The 19,469-nt window shown below is 44.1% G+C and overlaps 1 protein-coding gene across 8 annotated transcripts in view; it reads left to right on the top strand.

Annotated features, from left to right (window-relative positions):
- Positions 1 to 19,469, top strand: part of KLHL29 (kelch like family member 29) — a 402,070-nt gene that overhangs the window by 347,657 nt on the left and 34,944 nt on the right. For all 8 annotated transcript variants that reach the window (XM_042882334.1, XM_042882351.1, XM_042882324.1 and 5 more), the window contains 2 exons: positions 4,976 to 5,235; positions 18,821 to 19,019. In XM_042882334.1, the coding sequence (XP_042738268.1) occupies positions 4,976 to 5,235; positions 18,821 to 19,019 (459 nt within the window). The remainder of the gene's footprint in view (positions 1 to 4,975; positions 5,236 to 18,820; positions 19,020 to 19,469) is intronic.

Here is a 19,469-nt window from a genome sequence, read left to right as displayed (position 1 = left end):
ATGCCCTATAGGTTCTTCCTAGTCAATTTTCGCTAAAAATACACACTTCAAATTGCAGGATGTGAAAGATGAAAGTTAAGAAAATGTCAGTCATTTTTTAAAAACAGTCCTCAGACGAGTCCTGTTGTCTACGGTGTTAATTCTTACTGCTAATCTGGCCTGCTGACAAGATTAGTGGTGTGACCAGGCTGGCACCACTGCAGGCGTTCAGTAAAAAATCTGTGCTATTGTATTCCCTTCTTCTTCCCACTTTTTTTTATGTTACATTTTATACATCCATTCCCAAATGTGTGGATAATGGCGAAATGGAAACTGTACTTTGCAGTTCCGTTGTGTTGGTTGTGCAGTTTGAGTGAGGGCTCTGGCTGTAGCATTGCTTTCCCCCAGCTCCTCTTCACCACTTTTCATTATTAGATCTTACGGCCTTTCTAGGAAGAAGAGATGTGTTTAAGTTGCACGGTCTCTAAAGCTTCCACCACAAAACCAAAATGCATTTATTTCACTAAATCAATGTGAGATTTCTCCTTTCCGATATTTAATATTTGAATTCAGTGAACCATGTTATGGTGTGAAATAGTAGAGTTGGTTATAAGTTCAGTGATATATGGGGAGTCGCTGGAATTTTGTATTCTCATTTGGAGAATTCATGGAGTGTAATTGCTTATTTTTATTTATAGCTGTGACTGAATTGCTCTGCAGAGATAGTATAGCATTTGCCATGTAAAAAAAAAAAATTAAAGAAAAGCATTTTGCTTTCTCTATGGCTTTTCATCCCAGCCACTTCTACTTCCTCCCAGCAAAGCAGAAATATTGTAAAAATAGGGTGGTTTTTTTTCTAGGGTTTCTGGCAGATTCATCATTACAAAGTGGTCCTCTCCCATACATAACCATGTCTAAACAGTGAGAGAAGTGGAAGGATAAGTGGAAATTAAATAAAAGAAAAAATTAATTGGCCTGTTGTGCACAGCATAACAACATCCCAGGTGAAATTTGTATCATCTTTTTTAAATGGTGAGGCTCCAGGAGGATCCTTCTTGGATGACGTCTAGGCAGCTCGAGCATCTCCAGCAGTGTTGCTCTGGGCAGAGGCACCTTGAATCTGTTCTCACTTTCTGGTAGAAACCTGTTGCAAATGTGCTCAGAAGACTGTTCCATTTCAACCAGAGATTTATTAACCAACTTCACTAGGCTAATTATAGCCATGTTCTCTCCTTCACACATGCTGTCTCCTCTGCTTTTGTCTAGACCATGCAAAGTGACAACAGTTTCTCAGCTGATGCAACAATGCTGACAAGTTCATGCAGTTGCCATATGATAGCTGGGCAAAATGTTTGCAAACTGGCCAGGACATCATAGGTATTTCCTCAACCCATATGGCTTAAGACTTGAGAGATTTTTCTTTTCTTTTTCTCATATTTCTTTTGCAACGAAATGATGCTGCCATTACAGTCATGGCTCACATCAGATTTCAGGAGGTCCATCAGTACCAAGTTTGGGCTGCAATGCAGAGACTCCCATTGCAGGAGTGAACAGACTGTGAGCTTTCATTTCTACCTGTTGCTGAAATTTTACAAATTCACTTCCTTCAAGTCTAAAGAAATTGGTGAAACCTGTTAGATTCATGGAGAAAAGAGCAGGAGCTCTGACTTCAGTGCCCTGGAAGAAAAGCACGAAGTTTAGAAAGTGAATGAGTGGGAGCAATGAGAAAAGCCTAATGAAGGACCAGTGACCTCTGTAAATGTATTCAAGCACCCAATGGTAGAATAGGCTTTTATAATTCTTATGAATTCAAGAAAGTGTTGTAGGTAATTTTTCTTCATCCATGGTGGAAAATTTTCAGCCAGATGAAGAACCACATTGGCCAGTGATGGAGAAACTAAAGCATCAAGCTTTTCTAGAGATAGGAGATAAAAGGAACACTCTCACTGTAGAACTGAAGTCTTCGGGACAGTGAATGCATCCGTAAATCTTCCCTGTCTTGCTTGTGTTTGTGACATAGGCAACTGAGAAAGAAATAAGATCCCTATCAGAGTGACCACAGTGTATGCTGAGAAGTGCAGGTTTTGTGCTATTTGAAGATATCGAAGTCATCATCTAGAAACCATCTCTAAGTGAAATACTAAATGCACACATAGGGATCTTGTGCCAACCACTGATTTTCCATGCTGATATTACTGCAGTCTCACTCAGTAATTCTTCTGACTCTACTCTAGAGGACTTTATCTCTGCTGTTCCTTTCATTGCCATCCAAGAAGTGCAATCTTAGCAGTCTGCTGGTTGTTTTTCTCATGCTGACTTAGTACATGATTCCAAAATTGCACGTAACACAAGTGAGGAATACCGGTTGCTGACCTGCAGTATTACGTGGAGACAAATATGATATCCAACACTGACTCCAACTGGTGAGAACCTTCTAGATTACATCAGATATCCTTAAAGCCCATAAAGCCATTTCTGTTACAAACCATCCTTGAATGCTGTGTCAGTAGTCGTGGTCTGAACGAACTCAAGGTGAAATTCCACAAAAACGTGTTGTTCCAAGTCAAGTGTCACTGTGACAAAAACAGCGATCGTTGTAACCATGTCAGCATGCAAAGGAAAATGGCTCAGCAGCAGATGGGGCAGAACTGGTCCGTAGCTGTCTTTCGATTGAATGCATCTCTGGGATTGCTTGGGATTGGCTGTATTATGTAATGGAAGTTTGTAGGTAAGCAGTCATTTAATCTTCCTTTAGAGTCAGATAAGGGTAGCAGGCACTAGTAGGGCATGAGTCTGCTCATCCTGAAGTGGAGATCCAAAATACTATCAGATAAATTGCCTCTTGGGGTCTGCCATCAAGCAGTTTCAGGGAAGAAGGTATGAATCTCTGCAACAATACGTGGAGCTGCTTGGACACCCCATGTACCAGGGCTGCATCAGCACAACAATACAGGAATTAGAGAAACTTAACCAAATGAGAAGAAATCAGCTGTGAGCTCTGCTTTTTCTGCCCCATACCTCAGGCTCAGCTGGGGAAGATATGGGAATCTGTCCTGACAGAAGCTGAGCTAGGCCCTTCAAGGGAAGGATTCATTCTTGCAGGTCTTTTCCACTGTATGCTAGTAAACACACGATGAGTCAAACCGGATTATTTCCTTGATTATAAACCTTATGAGGATGAGGTGGGGCAGTGTCAGATTCGTCTTTGACTTGGAGGTTTGCCAAGCAATGATGAGAGGCTCTGTTAGGTGATTATTTTACCCATAGCCATATGTATACACGAAGCTGCTGCCAACGGACAGAACCAAAAGCCTTTGAAGAGATTTTTGGTTCTTTTAATTGGAAAAGCAGAAAATTTGGGAGCTTTGTGCTTCAGCTGTCAGTTTGCAGCCTGTCTCTGCGCAGGCTTTGAGTGACAAAATCTTCTGACAGAAAGCAGTGCCACTGTTCTGGTGTGCTTGAGGAAATGGACTTCTTGCAATCAGCACAATCAAATGATGCAAAATGAGATAGCCTTCTTTCAAGATAGTTAGAGATGCAGAAGAAAATAATTTTTTAAAAAAAATTATTTTATTGAAGAAAAAACCAACAGCCCACACACAGAAGGGGATGTCTTTAAGCTAAAAAAAAAAAAGGGTTGTAATCCCATTTTAATAAAAGCCATGCACAGATAGCATGCAGGTTTTACATCTGGTGAAGGCAGAATCTGAGTGTAGGGACAAATCACTGAGCATTTTCAGTGGAGGCAATGCGATGGGAGTTGTGCTTGAAGAGGTTTGAGGCTACCTGACATTCCTCTCCAGTGCTCTGAAATAACGCACTGAGCTATGACACTGCCCAAATGGGATGCACTTTTTTTTTCTAGCAGCACGGAAGTCTGCCACCAGTCCTGATGTGGTCTATTGGGTGGTGAGGCACTGGAACAGGTTGCCCAAGGAGGCTGTGGATGCCCCATCCCTGCAGGCATTCAAGGCCAGGCTGGATGTGGCTCTGGGCAGCCTGGGCTGCTGGTTGGCGACCTGCACACAGCAGGGGGTTGGAACTGGATGAGCATTGTGGTCCTTTTCAATCCCAGCCAGTCTATGATTCCATGATTCTATTGAAGTCTGTCTCCCCCTCTATTTTTTTTTTTTTCTGTCTTACATCTTAAAGAATGTACCAGTAGTGGCTTGGTTAATAGAATCTGAGAAAAAAATCGAGTTCCTCTTATGAATTTCTGAAGTTGGTGGGTTTTTCCTGAAAGGGAAAAAAAGTACAGTCAAATGTGTGGTGTAGCACACTTTAACACAAATCTACACACTGTGCTGTTAGTTCTGTTTTCCGGGTAGGAGATAATGCTGTCTCCTCTGTGCACGATTTTCTTTGAAACTCACTACACAACATTTAACAGAAGGCGTTGGTGTAATCTGTGTTTTGCATAAGGGATGTCATCACATTCAGCAGCAACAAAGTTCCTTTGAAAAAAAGGAGGGGAGGGGGGATTTTTTGATATATTTTTTTTATTATTTGAAGTAGCTTAGTAGCTGAACAGGGCAAAAATTATCATAAAGCAACTGCAGCATCCTCAGAAATGTCCTCAGTGCTGTTTGCATTTATTCTTAAGTGTCTGCACTGCCGTTTACATCTTTGCTGTTTCTTAAAGCAACATTGTAAGCGGTACGAATAGCAGGACTCTCTTGGCTGGATTCCTGTCCTTTGGGAAGCCCGAGACAGTATTATGTCAGTGGGTTTTCCCAGTGTGTATGAAGGTTTGCACAAAAAGCAGACACAGAAAGCATGTTTCTCTCCCAGTCCCCAGTTCAGTTGTTAGACAGACTTTGATTTTCTACATTAAGCCCCAGTCCTGAAGTAATACAGGGTGCTGCTTCTAATTAACTCCCTGAAATTAATTAGCGTTGGAGTTCTGTCTGTGGCATTTATTTTTTCATGAGCTCAGTGAAAAAATGTGAATCTTGCTTTTAATAATTCTCACTTGCCTTTTATTTGTTCCTTTTAGAGAAACAGCTGACTGCTAGCAACTGCTTAGGAATATTAGCCATGGCTGAAGCCATGCAGTGCACTGAACTATACAACATGGCCAAAGCATACGCCCTGCAGATTTTCCCAGAGGTGGCAAACCAAGAGGAGATCCTTAATATCTCAAAAGACGACTTCATTTCCTATATGTCCAACGACAGCCTGAACACCAAAGCAGAGGAGCTGGTGTATGAAACAGTGATAAAGTGGATTAAGAAGGACGCTGCAATCAGAGCTCAGGTAAAAATAATCTCAGCAGCCTCACTCCGCTCCATTCCCGTAAATGCTTCTAAAATAGAAACTATCACCGTGAATGTGAGGATGAGAGGGAGATAGGATGGGCAATTCAGATAAAGAAAGAGAAAGGGAATGCAGGCTATGCACAAAATCTAAGTAATTTCACAATCTGATCCCCATATCTGATCATTTAGAGTCAAAATCTCATTTGTGACATGCATTGTACAAAGCTAGGGCTTCAAGCTCCTGGCTGCAAGCTTGGTCGTAGATAAATCAGGAAGGATTAGAGTTGTGGAAGATGTTACTTTATGAAGAGGATGCGTTTTAGCAACAGCGGGAAATAAAAATCTATCAGAAAATCAGTATTTCTTTTGATGGCACATCTTGAATGCGTGTAGCTTCAGCACACAACAAGTGATTCTGAATTTCTGTCGGCTACACAGATAACCCCCTGAGTGTTATATATTTATTAGTTAGCCCTTACTCAACCATCTCTGCTGTGCCGTCTGCCCTCTACTCAAGAAACTAAGCATGTTACTTCACCCAGCACTGTCTCCAGATTAATGCTAAAATCAGTGACTTTTTGATGGTTGTGGTTATCCTTGGGACCAGAGGATTACCGTAGTGATAATTAAAAGCCTCCAACTTGAAGGTCTTGAAAGTCAGTCTTGGTGGGTTGTGGCCTGAACCCCAGATCTCTCTTTCTGGAGGACAGAGATGCTGACTGACCTTGGCAAGGGCTTTTCTCCACCTTTCATGTCCTGTGTGAGCAGGTAACATAGCTCAGCGAGATTTTGTGCTGGGGAACTGCCAGTCTGCAGCCACCTCATGCACATGCCAGAGGTGCCTTTTAGTATTAGCTGATATTGTTATTACCTGTAACATCTACACAATATCATTTATTTACTGAAATGAACCACTTTCTGGCTCTTGCTGGCATTGAAAAACATGGTTTTATGGAGTATTTCACAGCTTGCTTAACATTTGATGACAGCAGTCAGCTCCATGCAGCTCTGAGCTCCGAAACTAATGCAAACTTAAGGATTATTCCCAGGGGCTGGAGCATGAGAACCCTGCAGCAGGAGACAGTTTGCCTGGTGCAAACAGAAGGTGTCACTCATCAGGTGGTCTGGGTTGTGTTTTCCAAACTGATGGTTAAAATATTTCCTCCTGCGCCCTGCTGCGGTGATGTTATGAATTTATTTTTTAAGTGGTGGTTTTTCCACCACCGCCATCTCCTCCTCTCTTGCTTTCATGTTGTGGTTGGGTTGGTTTTCTGTGTTGTTTTTGTATTTAAATTCCAAGATTCCTTCTTTTCACCTCCTGCAAAGCCTTTGCAGCTTATGCTGGCAGTTTTATTTGCTTCTCCAAATTTCTCTGCGGTGCTTTGGTTTCATGCATTACTTTACAAGGGCTTTTAATTTTTAATTTGTATTTATCCAGAGACGAGGGTCTTGAATAAATTAATGCTAAAGATACCATACAGATAGCTATTTTCATGTCCAATCCTACCACTAAGCTCGTTTCTTCAGATGGCTGTTGTTCCTGGTTGATTCTATTTTTTTTTTAACTCTGTGCACTGTGTGATCTATGATAAAGCTCTTAGTTAAACAGGTACTTATTTTCTAAAAGTGGGAGCTCATACTTACCATGAAAAATCCCATCTTTACAAAAATGACTACTGCATTTTCAGTACTCAGAAACAAGTAGCTCTGAGGGTGGGTTGGAAGGAAGAAGGATCTAAATAATCAGATAACTTCAGATAAAGATGATAAGTGAAAATTTGTACTTGATGTGCAGCAAGGGCCGCCATGTCCGGAAGTGCCCAGCTCCCATTAGTTTTACAGTCTGAACAACCATGGAAACAACAGATGCAGGCTCGACTCCCTTGCAAGAGCTGTGCATGGATGTATTGACTTTATTCACAGTTTGGTGAGATGGATTTGCTCAATTATTTCTTTCTCTCTTCAGGGTCAGAAAATAGCACATGGGGACATCAAAGCAGCAATAGGGTTTGTGCTTCTGCAGCCGACTGGTGGGACCTATGGGTAGGAGAGTTTTAGCCAGAAACAGCCCAAAGCCCACCTGGGTAAGACATTGGTCATTAAGTTTCCTGGGGCCTGGATTTCCAGGACCTTCTTCACACTTCTCATCTGCCCTTACCTGACAGGCCAATCTCTGCTGTCACATTAGAAGGTTTTTATTCTTAATGGCTCTGAGTCAGGTGATGTAAGTGCCTCTTTCAAAGCTTCTTTAGGGCACAGCAATTCACCCAAAGGCAGGTTTCTGGCACCAGCAGAAGAGAAGAGGAATTATCCTCTGGAGAAGAGGAGAAGAGGGAGGGTTCACGAGTGACCTGATCTACAACTGTCTGAAAGGAATTTGTGGCACGGTGTGGGTTGACCTCTTCTCCCAGATAACAGCAGGACAAGAGGTTTTAAGTTGTGTCAGGTTGGGTATAAGGAAAAATGTCTTCTCCAAAAGAGTGGTGAAACATTGAAAATGGGCTACCCATAGTGTGAACCTTCACCTAAGGGTACATCTCAACACGTTATGTGAAGCTAACATGGCCATTCCCCACACAAGAGCACCTTGAGCTACGCTGTTACAGCAACATGTGTGTCACTGCCTGTCCTGTTCCTCTTGAAAGGACCTCTCTGGAGATTTTCTCACCCATTCTCATGGAAGGGCATTGTGTTACATATCCTTCTGATTCTGTACCTTCCTAAAAGCTCTTCTTTGGGTATCAGATTCTTTTCGCTTTTGTTAGTCTTTCACCATCAGGTTGGAGGGCAGTGGTAGGGAAGGAATCAGAGTTCATCTGCAAAATGAGTTGAAAAGCTATATTCTGACTTTTAATTTTGCAAATTGTTCTCATATGAGGTCTTACAGTGTTAGGAAAAGCATCTGTGGGATTGCAAAGAAACAGCACCTTACACTTGTTACAAAGAAAAAATAACAGTGCTTTAAAGGTTGCTGATCCAGCTACATGAAACAGAGAATCAGTGCAGATAATGACATAAGTGTTAAGCTAAGATTTGGTAAATAGCTGTATCCAGTGCATCAAAGCAGCACGGTGGCTCACCTGGTAACGTTTATGGAGCTATTTTAGGGATGCTTGGAGTGCAGTCGCGTCTAATCAGTCTCACCAAAAGAAGCAGCCTGTGATGTGAAGTCCTGAATACTTGGGTAATTTCCTGTGCCAGCAGAAGCAGAGCACTGGTTACAGGAATTCCTCCTGATTGCCTGTCACTGTGTGGAAAGTCTGCAGCCAGCTGACACATCTGGAAAAGCTGAATTTACTATTTTTCTATTTACTCCTCTAACTGACTGGTAGACAAGATTGTAGGGTTCATCCTAGCGGTTATCCCCTTGATAAGTTTATTGCAACCATGGCAAACTCATGCAAAAAAAAAGTATAGTGTAATGGAGGCTTTACTGTCCAAAAACCAATATGATCTGAGCCATCCAAACACCAGCAAAGACTCCTGCTGGGCACCCTGGGCCCTTGGGCACAGCCTGAACCTGAATGCATCCCCCCACTGTCTGTGTGGACTTGGACCAGCTGTTTCATCTTTATTCCCCTGTTTATTGTCCTATAAGCTGGAAGGAAGCAATGTCTTCTGCACGTGCTGCTGGGAGGATCCATGATCAGGCAGTGGTTGCTGCCCAGGGAGGTGTGGGAGTCACTGTCTCTGGAGGTGTTCCAGAACTGTTGAGATGCGGCACCTGGAGATGGTTAGTGGGCATCTGGGGTGGGTTGGGGATGGAATAGATAATTATGCTGGTCTTTTCCAAGCTTTATGACTCTATGAAAGAGCATGGGTGATGAGCTGATGGCTGGACTGGATGATCTTAGAGATCTTTTCCAACCTTTATGATCCTATGATAACGAGCTGTAATTGTCCACCAATGCTAATGACCAGCAGAGGTGTGAAATGCTGCAGCTGTGCCCAGCATCAGTGTGGAATGGGAAGATGTAGTGGTGCTGGATATGCTGCAATTTGCTGTTTTCCCACAGCACAGACAGACCAAAGCTCACGGGAAACTTTCCCACCTTCTCCTCCAAGTCCAAACTTGTGTCCGTTTTCTCCAACATAAAAAACACAGCAACATACCTATTAATAACAGAAAGCCTATGAAAACAAAGTGCCTAGTTGCGTGAAGCTTCCCTCTCCCCCTGAGGAAGGACAAGATGTGAGGAGAGGACAAATATTTCAACAAGCTGAGCAGTTTATGGCTGGAAGAGTGGCAGTTACTGCAGCCGTGAGTGACGGAGCAGAGGCTCCGCTCATTGGCAGTCACCTTTTGATGCACTCTTCATGGATGTAATTGTGTGCCTGCTTTTAAACCCTTTTTAAAATCACAATGTCCAACAGCAAAATGAAATGTCTGTGCCAAAAAGGCATTAAAAAGCCTTCTATGAACTTGTGTCCTCAGAGGCGGATTTGTCTAAACAGCATCTTCATGGTGCCTGGGAACCAGAGATGCGTAGACAAATTGGAGGTAATTTAGAGAAGAGCAGCACAAATGATTAAAAGAGTGAAGGAATTGATGTGAGAAAGAAAGATTAAAAGATGTGAATATGCATGACTTGGCCTAATGACAGCTAGAGAGAGATAAATGTCTGTAAGTGTTTGAAGTCCAAAGGAGAGGAGTTGGCTGGGAGGGTACAATGAGGGTGTGACAGCTGTAGGACCATGGGGATGAAGTTGAGACCATGCAAATCAGTCTGAGCAAACACAATGCCTACATGAAGGCGCTCTGTGTGGAAATGAGGATAAAGAAAAGTGAAGGAGAAGAGAATTTGTCAAAGATGTTAAGAATGCCAATGAGCTGTATTTTAACAATTAAAAAGAATAGACAGGAAACAAGAAACTGTGGAGGAGAAGCAGGTGGGTAACTGTGAGAGAGCAAATCGAAGATCTCTGGTCTGCAGTTAAGATGGCAGCATAATTCATCATGCAGATTTTACAGAGTCTCCAACATTATGCAAAAGACCAACACACTCCAAGACTAGGAGGAATCAGAGAGGGAATGAGCATGATTTTGTGGTGACAAGGAGGTAATGATCTATTCAAACACTGATACACAATGCCAGCATGTACAGATCGCTTAAGTTGATCATAATAGGAAATTAATTGATCAATCAATGTACTTAAGAGCATTAAGCTTCAGGAGAGCAGTGCTAGAATAAGTATGAATGGCACGGCTTCCAAGGGAGCCTAAGTGAATTAGGCACTAACACTCTATTACAGTTCAATTAGACTCCTTTGAGAAGCCCAGACTACCCTAATGCTTTGAAATCCATTTGTGGGAAGAGCAGACGAATTCAAAAAGATGCCATAATGAAAGTGCAAGAAGCTCCAATTTCTCTGAAAGTGAAAAACGCAAGGGATGAGCGGTAACCACTGTGATTTCACAGGGACAGGCTGCTCAAAGAGCTCAGATTTAAATGAAGCTTTTCCTGGTGGCAGTCAGACACACTCAGAGCCTGTACAGGCTTAGAGAAGGAGAAGAAAAGGGAGCAGCAGGAGCAGAATCAGCGTAGGAACATGCACTTAGCAATCCATGGGAGGAAGAAGCAGGATAAAAAAGCAGAAGAGATCCACAAAGAATATGTGGGTGAAGTTTGCAGTTCATTAAGTTCCTCCTGCATTAATCTAGTAATTTTTTTTTAGAGAGATACCCGTCAGTGAAAGCCTACTAAATTATTTCTAACAATTTTAAATTCATAGAATCATTAAGGTTGGAAAAGATCACTAAGATTTTCCAGTCAACCCATTGCCACCATGCCCAGTTTGTTTGAGGAGCTCCCTGGCCCCAGACCTCTCAGTCTCTTAATTTCTGTGGCTTTCCCAACTTATCTTCAGTGTATTTACAAACTAGTTTTCAACTCTCGCTAAAGCAGTGACCTTGCAAAGACATCCATTTGCAAGAAGCTTCTCACAGGTGCTCAGCTGTGTTCCCTTGCTCTGCTTAAGAACCTCCAGAAAGAAAATTGTTTTGTGCCATAGCCAAGAAGTATTTCAGAGAATTACTGTAGGTGAGTGTTTGCATCAGTGTGTTGAAGAGCTGTATGTGTCAGAAGTTCATTGGATTTTGGGAAGTTTCTTATAAGCTTCAGCCTCTGAATTGTTGGCAGCATGCCTTTGTGGTTGCATCTATACATCTGCTGGTGTTTGAGTAGGAAATGCCAGTTACCATTGCAGTGACCTCTGGGGGAATTTAGAATGTTTGTTGGGAAGAGTTCAGTCAATGAGATGATAATATGGAGGGCTTTTTAAGCCTTACTATCAGGTAAATTCCAGCTGTAATAGATTAATGAATTATCTTTATGTATATGATCTGATTTCTGGGCTGTCCTGTGCAGAACTAGGAGTTTGTCTTGATTATCCTTGTGGGTCCCTTCCAACTTGGGATGTTCTATTCTATCATTGATGCAGTGAGGTGCTGGAACAGATTGCTCCATCCCTGGAGGTGTTTAAGGCCAGGTTGGACGAGGCCCTGGGCAATTTAATGTACATGATGGCAACCCTGCCTGTGGCATGGGAACTGGGACTTGATAGTCCTTGAGGTCCCTTGCAACCCAAGCCATTCTATAATTCTGTGATTTTAAAGTCTGTGTGTTAGAAAAAAAAACTCATTGTATTGCTGCTGGAAATGCCTGCCTGTATGCTGCTTTGCAAACACTTTGGAAAAGAGGACAGCAGTTCCCTTTATGCAGCACTGATGACATTACAGCATTAAGTCAGCTGTGCTGCCACAAAGGTTTCACATTGAAACCTTATTTCAGGAAGACAGAAGGGCTACTCTTTTCTTCTTGCTAGGCATCAGATTTATGCAGGTGGCATTCCCCTGCCGAGTCACCATGTGAGCCCAGCACTGCAAACCAGGTTGTTGGCTGCGTGGTTCTCTCAGTGTATTATGAGGCTGTCAGCTGCCATGTTAGCAGACCCTTTGGTTTAATCTGAAGGAAGCACTGCAATTCCAAGAAGTCAATTCAGGTGATGAATAAATACCAAGCAGACCAGAGAGCGTTGGCTGGAATTGGATGTATGATTGTGCAAGAGGTTATTGAAAACATTGCATTCCTTTGTAATACCCAGGGCTTAGATGAATCAAAGCAAGAACACTAATTGCCAAATAACACAGCCATGTGCCATGAAAATACAATCTAGAAGGGCTATTTCTGGAAAGGGCAAACCACTTGGGCCTCCAGGCTGGAGCCATTCTGCTAGCAGCTCAATGCCCCACTGCAAGGTGGAGCCAAAGGTTGGCATCTACATATCTGGGGGTTTTGCCATTTATTTTTACAATCAGAGTGCCCTCTCCTAATCTGAAGAAGTTTCATGCAGCAGGAAGCTGGTGCTGCTTAAGCTGTTGGGAGTAGGAACTAGATGGTCTTTAAGGTTTCTTTCAACCCGAGCCATTCTGTGATTCAGGACCATCCCTGATGGCATTCTCCATTCAAAGAGGTCCCCACTGAACCCATTCTCCTGTGGGATGATGTAAACCTCCTCAGTCGCTCTCAGATGAATTGAATATGCTCCTACTTTCTAAAGTTTCAAAGCTCTCTCAGTTTAAGCACAAACTGCTGAAACAGCAGTTTATTGGAGCAAACCCCTACCTTAACATGGGTAATCAAACTTCTGTATTTCCATTTCTGGCTTAAACATGTTTCTTTGGGCAGATGGCACAAAGGGAGCTTTGTAGGAAGAACAGTAAGCAAGAGAGACAGACGAGTTATAAGGCATAGGGGAAACATTATTTTAACCTCTCTGGGCATTGCTTCAAAAATGTTAAAAATCTTGAGAGCTTTCTGCTGTAACACTTAAGGAGTAGGAAATTTGACTCTGTAGCAGTAAACTTATTTCCTTTTGAAACTAACTGCATATTGTTGTAGCTCAAGCCTGTGCAGGAGCACATGGAAAGTCCTTTCAGAGGACACCTGGGAGGATTGTACTGGATTACAGATTTGAGAATAAAAAGATTATTTTTAATGTGATACTGAAGAGGGTTGCCTAACTGAGAATTACAAGGTAGCAGAATAAAGCCCACTTGCAAGCATTTGTAATGCCTATATAATGAGCAGGAGGAATGCCACAAAAGTTTACCAAAGTAAACGTCCCCACTTAAACTGCCAGCTTGGAATAAAACCAGTCTTCAGTTGTTTTGTAGTCCAGTTTGGTTAAGTCTGGCTGGCCTGCCAAGATGGGAGTTGCTTCTGTGTGAGAATGAAAAAGGTCAATTTCAATCTATAGCGAATTGTGTTGATTTTATATCCCTCTCAGTCAGCACTGACCCAAGATAATGTAGGCTTCCTCATAGTGTGACTGTGACCTGAGCACAGTGCCCAGGGCAAATGGGGGCAGAAATTCCCATCAGACAGGCGAATTAATCATCCTCCAGTTTAGGCTGGCATCTTGTTGCAGACACGTTAATGCGGCATGCTCTGAGGCCTGCTCTGAGGCATGCTGTCCCTTTGCCAGGAGCTGCTAACTCACAGCTTTAGGCCAGAACAGGACATTGATACTCTGCTTCCCCTGGTGTGTGATGCATTCAGCCAGCTGCAATTGCTCTGAGGACTGCATTAAGTGATTTGACTAGATGACTGTTAATTATAACATGAGTTTACATGTCTAGCTGTCAAGTACATGCATGTATGTACCCAGTTAGGAGTTCTGAAGCTGGATTGTAGAATGATAGAATGGCTTACATTGGAGAGACCTTAAAGATCTTCCAGTCCCAACCTCCTGCTGTGGGTTGCCCTCCACCAGCCCAGGCTGCCCAGGGCCCCATCCAGCCTGACCTTGGGCATCTCCAGGGATGGGGCACCCACAGAATCACAGAATCACAGAATCACAGAATACCCAGTTTCTCTGTGTAGCAGTGCCAGTTCTTCACCACACCCTGAGTAAAAAATTTCTTCCTAAAATCTAACCTAAATCTCCCCTCTTTTAGTTTAAAGCTGTTCTTACTTGTCCTGTCACTATCAGGCCATGTAAAAAGTCAGTCCCTCTCCTGCTTGTAAGCACCCTTCAAGTACTGGAAAGCCACAATGAAGCCCCCCCAGATCCTTCTCTTCTCCAGGTTAAACAGGTCCAGTTCCCTGAACCTTTCTTCATAGGAGAGGTGCTCCAGCCCCCTGATCATCTTTGTGACCCCCCTCTGGACCCACCAACAGCTCCACATTTTTCCTATACTGGGGGCCAAGACCTGGACACAGTGCTCCAGCTGGGGCCTCACAAGGGCAGAGGAGAGGGGGACAATCACGTCCCTGCTGCTGCCACTCCTCTGTTGATACAACCCAGGATACTGTTGGCCTGCCGAGCTACAAGAGCACACTGCTGGCTCATGTCCAGCTTTTTGGCCATCAGGGCTCCTTCTTGGCAGGGCTGCTGTCAAGGAGTTCTTCTCTGAGTCTGTACTGGTATCTGGGGTTGCCTTGTTAAATTTCATTAGGTTCTTGTGGGCCTACTTTTCAAGCCTGTCCTGATCTTTCTTGTTGGCATTCCTTCCTTCTGTTGTGTCAACTGTACCATTTAGGTAGGTGTCATCAGCATACTTTCTGAGAGTACACTCGAACCCATCAAAACCCCATCACCATCTGGATCTCATCCCCAAATGTTTAGGTAATTAAGGAAAAATAAGATGATCTCTAAACTTTTTCTCTCCCTTTTTTTATGAAACACAGTTGTGATTTCAGTCTGGTTAAAGACCCTGCATTCAGTTCAGCTCCTGAAATTGACATCAGTGCAATAGCTGCCTTGAGTTTGGCCAAACAGCATCTCTCCAAAGTCACTGCTCTACCACGTTCCCTGTGACTTTCCAAAAAGCCTTTGCTTCTGTGGTAGTGGTGCCCTAGCCTATGCAGGATTGTCCTGGCCATAAAAGGACCACAGAGGAGTTCAGCTTCATCACTGCTCAGCACTGCATTTATTAACTAGATGTTCTGCAAAACCTGAGCAGCTCCCTTGATCCAATGTGAGATACGCCGAGGTTTAAAACAGCTGAAAAGCCATGCCATGAAAGTGCTCAGAATCTTCCTTAGCATTTTGTACAGTATATTCATTAGGTTCTTCCATAATTATATCTCCTTATATAGGACCTGAGGTGTTGGCACAGGCTGCCCACAGAGATGGTGGAGTCACCGTCCCTGAGGTGTTCAAGAGCCATGGAGATGTGGCACTGAGGGACATGGTCAGTGGGCATGGTGGGGTTTTGTTGATGGCTAGGCTACATGCTGTTAGTAGTCTTTTCCAGCCTTAATGATTAGGTGGTCTCTGTGGCGTGCAAGGCGGGTTGTAGACCACTCATAAGTGATTCCAAACAAAGATCTGAGAACAATTTCAGTTTGTCCAGCAACCCAGTATGAGAAGAAAATATCCTCAGGGTTACAAGCAGGCACAAATTGCAACTCCAGGGAGTGCAGGTTGTTGTCTGCAGAATGTGGCAAAGTGTGCTGTGCAGGTTTTCTGCTGTTGTAATGAAAAATAGTAATATCAGGAGCTACCATAGGCATTCCATAGCTGTATAAGGAGCAACAGAAAGACAAAAATGGAGAGCAAATAACAGATGGTAAGAAGGTTGAAATGCGTTACAGTGCTTATTCTAGTCTTAAATGAAAAGGATAATAGTAGCAGGATATTTAATACAATCATAGCTGACAGAGCTAGGAAGCCTTGTAAGGGAGAATCCAAAAGAAAAAGGCTGCTGATTGCCTAAATCACTTGAATGTTCTTAAATCAGTGAGGCTAAATGAAATTCACCCTTGACTATAGTGCTTAAAAGAGCTGGTGCAAAAAGCCATTGGTGGATAAAAGCCTCTCCTGTCTTCTAAAGACAACGCGATGGTACGTACTCTTCAAATCCCTTGGTAAAAAACACTGTTATTATGTGTACCCTTAATGCCTTTGGGGATGAGCCTGAATCGCGGCTGCACGTGGCCATGCGTGCACACACACATATACAGAGCTTTTCCTGGCTGGTTGTGCAGGGGGGAGAGTAAGAGTGAAAAGTGACATGGGTTTTGATATGTAGCATTAACTTTCAAGCTGAGGAAAGGGAGCAACATGTTCTAATTATTATTTCCCTTCAAAATAAGCCACGAGCTCAGACAAAGAAGGAGAGAAAGGGTGGGGAATGAAAGAGAGAAACAGAATCACATTTTCTCACTTATCTAATTAAAGAGAGATGGGCGAGCCAAGAGGAAGAGCTCACCATGCTAATGCAGCAAGTGATGCCCCATTTATTGTGGGCAACCTGGGGGCAAGGGACTCATCCAGGAATCGCCCAGCACTGCTCTGGTTTAAATTCCAGATATACGAATTTAAACCAACCTCTGGGACATCCTGGTGCCTGTTGGACCCCTCATCCTAATTCAGTGCACACCTATGCTCGTGCTTTATCCTTCTTCGTGGTACAGCTGCTCCTTGTACAGCCCTGCTCTCACACGTGCTGCAGCGCCAAGGGAAGTTGCTTGCTCTGCTACGGGTGTATATATTTCACAACTTTATTTAAACTGCCCTTTAGCAGCTCTTTCTGCTTCCTAAGCAGGCTGTGATGGGGATTAACCTCCCCGCCAGGGCTTGTCTGGCTCATCCCTGTGTACTTGCTATCCGCATTATTCCTGTGTCCCGATTCCACGTTTCGTCTTGGCTCCCTTGTAAGGTTAAACGCCCCCAACCTTCTTAAAAAAAGCACTTCCTGAAATCAGAGCTTTGCCACCCACGGCCATATGTCCACTGCTCCCTCTCCTACGAGCTACTGCTTAAGGGCATTATGGTATCTGCAGCCAAGTGCCTGACATTTGTCACTCTGGGGAAGGGGAGCAGCCGGTTCACCTCCTAAGAAAGCTCTATAGAAATGGATTTCAGCAAGGGAAAAGAGAGGTACCTCTTTTTTCCTTGTTCGTGGGCCGATGGAGTGATCCCAAGCCTTACTCAGCCCCAGCCATGTGGTCCTGTGCCATTCTGGAGGTACAGCATGGAGCCACACGGTCACCAGTCACTGGGGATTTGTTTCGGAAGAGAAGCACTGCCATTTTTCCTTTTGCATCACTTCTCTGGCACTGAACAGCAGCAGGGTAGCTAGACCTAAACCCATTGTGCCCTAGGTAAAATTGCTGTCCTCGTTCAGCCTGTGACCCTGGTTGTCTTCCTGCTGCCACGTCCCTGCTGTCTTGGGTAGGGTTCAGCTCACTGCAGGTGGTAAAGTGCTGGCTCTAATTGAGCTTGTACCAGGCTGACGTGGCTCTCAGGCAGGAAAACAGTGTGAATTCATTGCCACTGGAAGGAAAAATCCTGTTTTCTCCCCAAATGAAACCTGCTTTTTCCATTAGAGTTGGGAAAGGGGAAGTCTTGGAAGCAATCCTAGTCATTGCTGTGTTCTCACCTGCCTGCCCAGCCCTAAGGAGAAGCCCATTAGCTGGCTGCAGCTCTCCTATCTCCCAGTGACCCTTCCATGTCCCTGCTCCTGCTGTGCCTTGGCTCTCCTGCTACTTAAAAACCTGCCAGAGCCAAGGAGCTTCTGGAAGAGCAGAGGCATGTGCAGGCCAGCAGATGCTGCCAGTGCCCAGTGTTTCTCAGGACTATGAGCCTCAGGAATATTTGTTTGCATCCTGACCTCAGTCCCATGTGGGGTCTTTGGTGGCCACAATTTTTATGCCTGTCTATTGCAAGAGATTATCTTTTCTTGCTGTGCTCCCGTTGCTTGCCTCCTGTTTGTGTGGATTTCGTCTCAAGGACCACATTTTCCCATTCAGCTTCTCACTGTATTCCGTGGTGCTTTATGGCAGAAACACATATATAAAAAGAATAATCTGTGTTTGGGCTCTTGGTTTTTCGATCGCAGTTTTCTCTCATGGGGGGTTTGTTCTCCTTTAAGCCAGTTCAGTGACAGACAGCTTCATTTGCTCAGACGTCCTTTGCCCTCCAAGGTTTAATGTATTTATTTAGAAGATGCAACTTACTGTCAGTATTTGTATAGCACCCTCTGGAGTCTGACTTCTCCAAAATCTAGAAGTGCATTATTTGTTTCCCCAACAAATAAACCTTACTAATTAAAAGATGGTGTTATTCATCAACTTCCATAGTGGTAGTTAAAACCCACACTATTTGCCAGCTTTTGTTTCACATCCACAATGCCAGCATAGTCTTTTCTGTTTGTTTGTTTTTTCTCCTTTTTTTATTTGTGCTGTAACGATCACTCCTGCATTTCAAGGTTAATTCTGAAAGCTTACCTCACGTCTCCAGTGCATAAGGTGTTACATTCAGCATGTGTTCAGAATGAGCTTTTATTCTGAAAGCCCTTCGTACAGCTGTACAACACGCGTTACCACCTTTTGAGGATTGTTTTCATTCCCTCTGGGACCAAATCCAGCCCTGATAACAGAGCATCAAAGGCTGCATCACCTCTGGCCTACCTGAGCACCAAGCACCAGTGCAAAATCCGTATCCCCAGGACAGCTCCAAGGGTAGCATGTCTGCAGGTTGAGGGACAAGGGACAGTTTGCACAGATGAAGGCGGAGATGCCGAGCAGCTGAACAAAGGCTGCAGTGCGTTGTTGTTTTCTCCCCCTTTGCAGTATGCTGCGGAGCTGCTGGCGGTGGTGCGTCTCCCCTTCATCCATCCCAGCTATCTGCTAAACGTTGTTGACAATGAGGAGCTGATAAAGTCTTCGGAGGCCTGCCGGGATCTGGTGAACGAAGCCAAGCGTTATCACATGCTGCCGCACGCCCGGCAGGAGATGCAGACGCCGAGGACCCGGCCCAGGCTCTCTGCAGGTAAAACAAAACTTCCTTCAGCAGCACCAGCTTGCACCCAGGTACAGACCAGGGCATGCTCAGGGCTGGGGCACAGACCTTGGCTCCTTCCCTTTGCTCGCTTTCCAGCATGAATTTGGCAAAATGTTAAGCTCTGTTTGCAATTCCGCTTTGATTGAGCATGGAAGAGCGTGGTGACGCATTGGATCAGGTTGCCCAAGGAGGCTGTGGATGCCCCATTCCTGGAGGCATTCAAGGCCAGGCTGGATGTGGCTCTGGGCAGCCTGGTCTGCTGGTTGGCGACCCTGCACATAGCAGGGGGGTTGAAGTGGTCATTGTGGTCCTTTTCAACACAGGCCATTCCATGTAGGAGCCTCTCCCAGTGGCCCAGCATTAGGAATTTAGGTGTACATTCCTGAAACTGGATTTAAAAGGGAGCTTATAAGCAGTAGGGAAATGAACTTTTTACAT

Source organism: Lagopus leucura, unplaced genomic scaffold (genome assembly GCF_019238085.1).
Source record: "Lagopus leucura isolate 7727_CA_CO unplaced genomic scaffold, USGS_WTPT01 Super-Scaffold_73, whole genome shotgun sequence".
Classification (NCBI taxonomy): domain Eukaryota; kingdom Metazoa; phylum Chordata; class Aves; order Galliformes; family Phasianidae; genus Lagopus; species Lagopus leucura.
The sequence above is the reverse complement of the archived record's forward strand: the minus strand, read 5'-3'. Positions and strand labels throughout refer to the sequence as shown.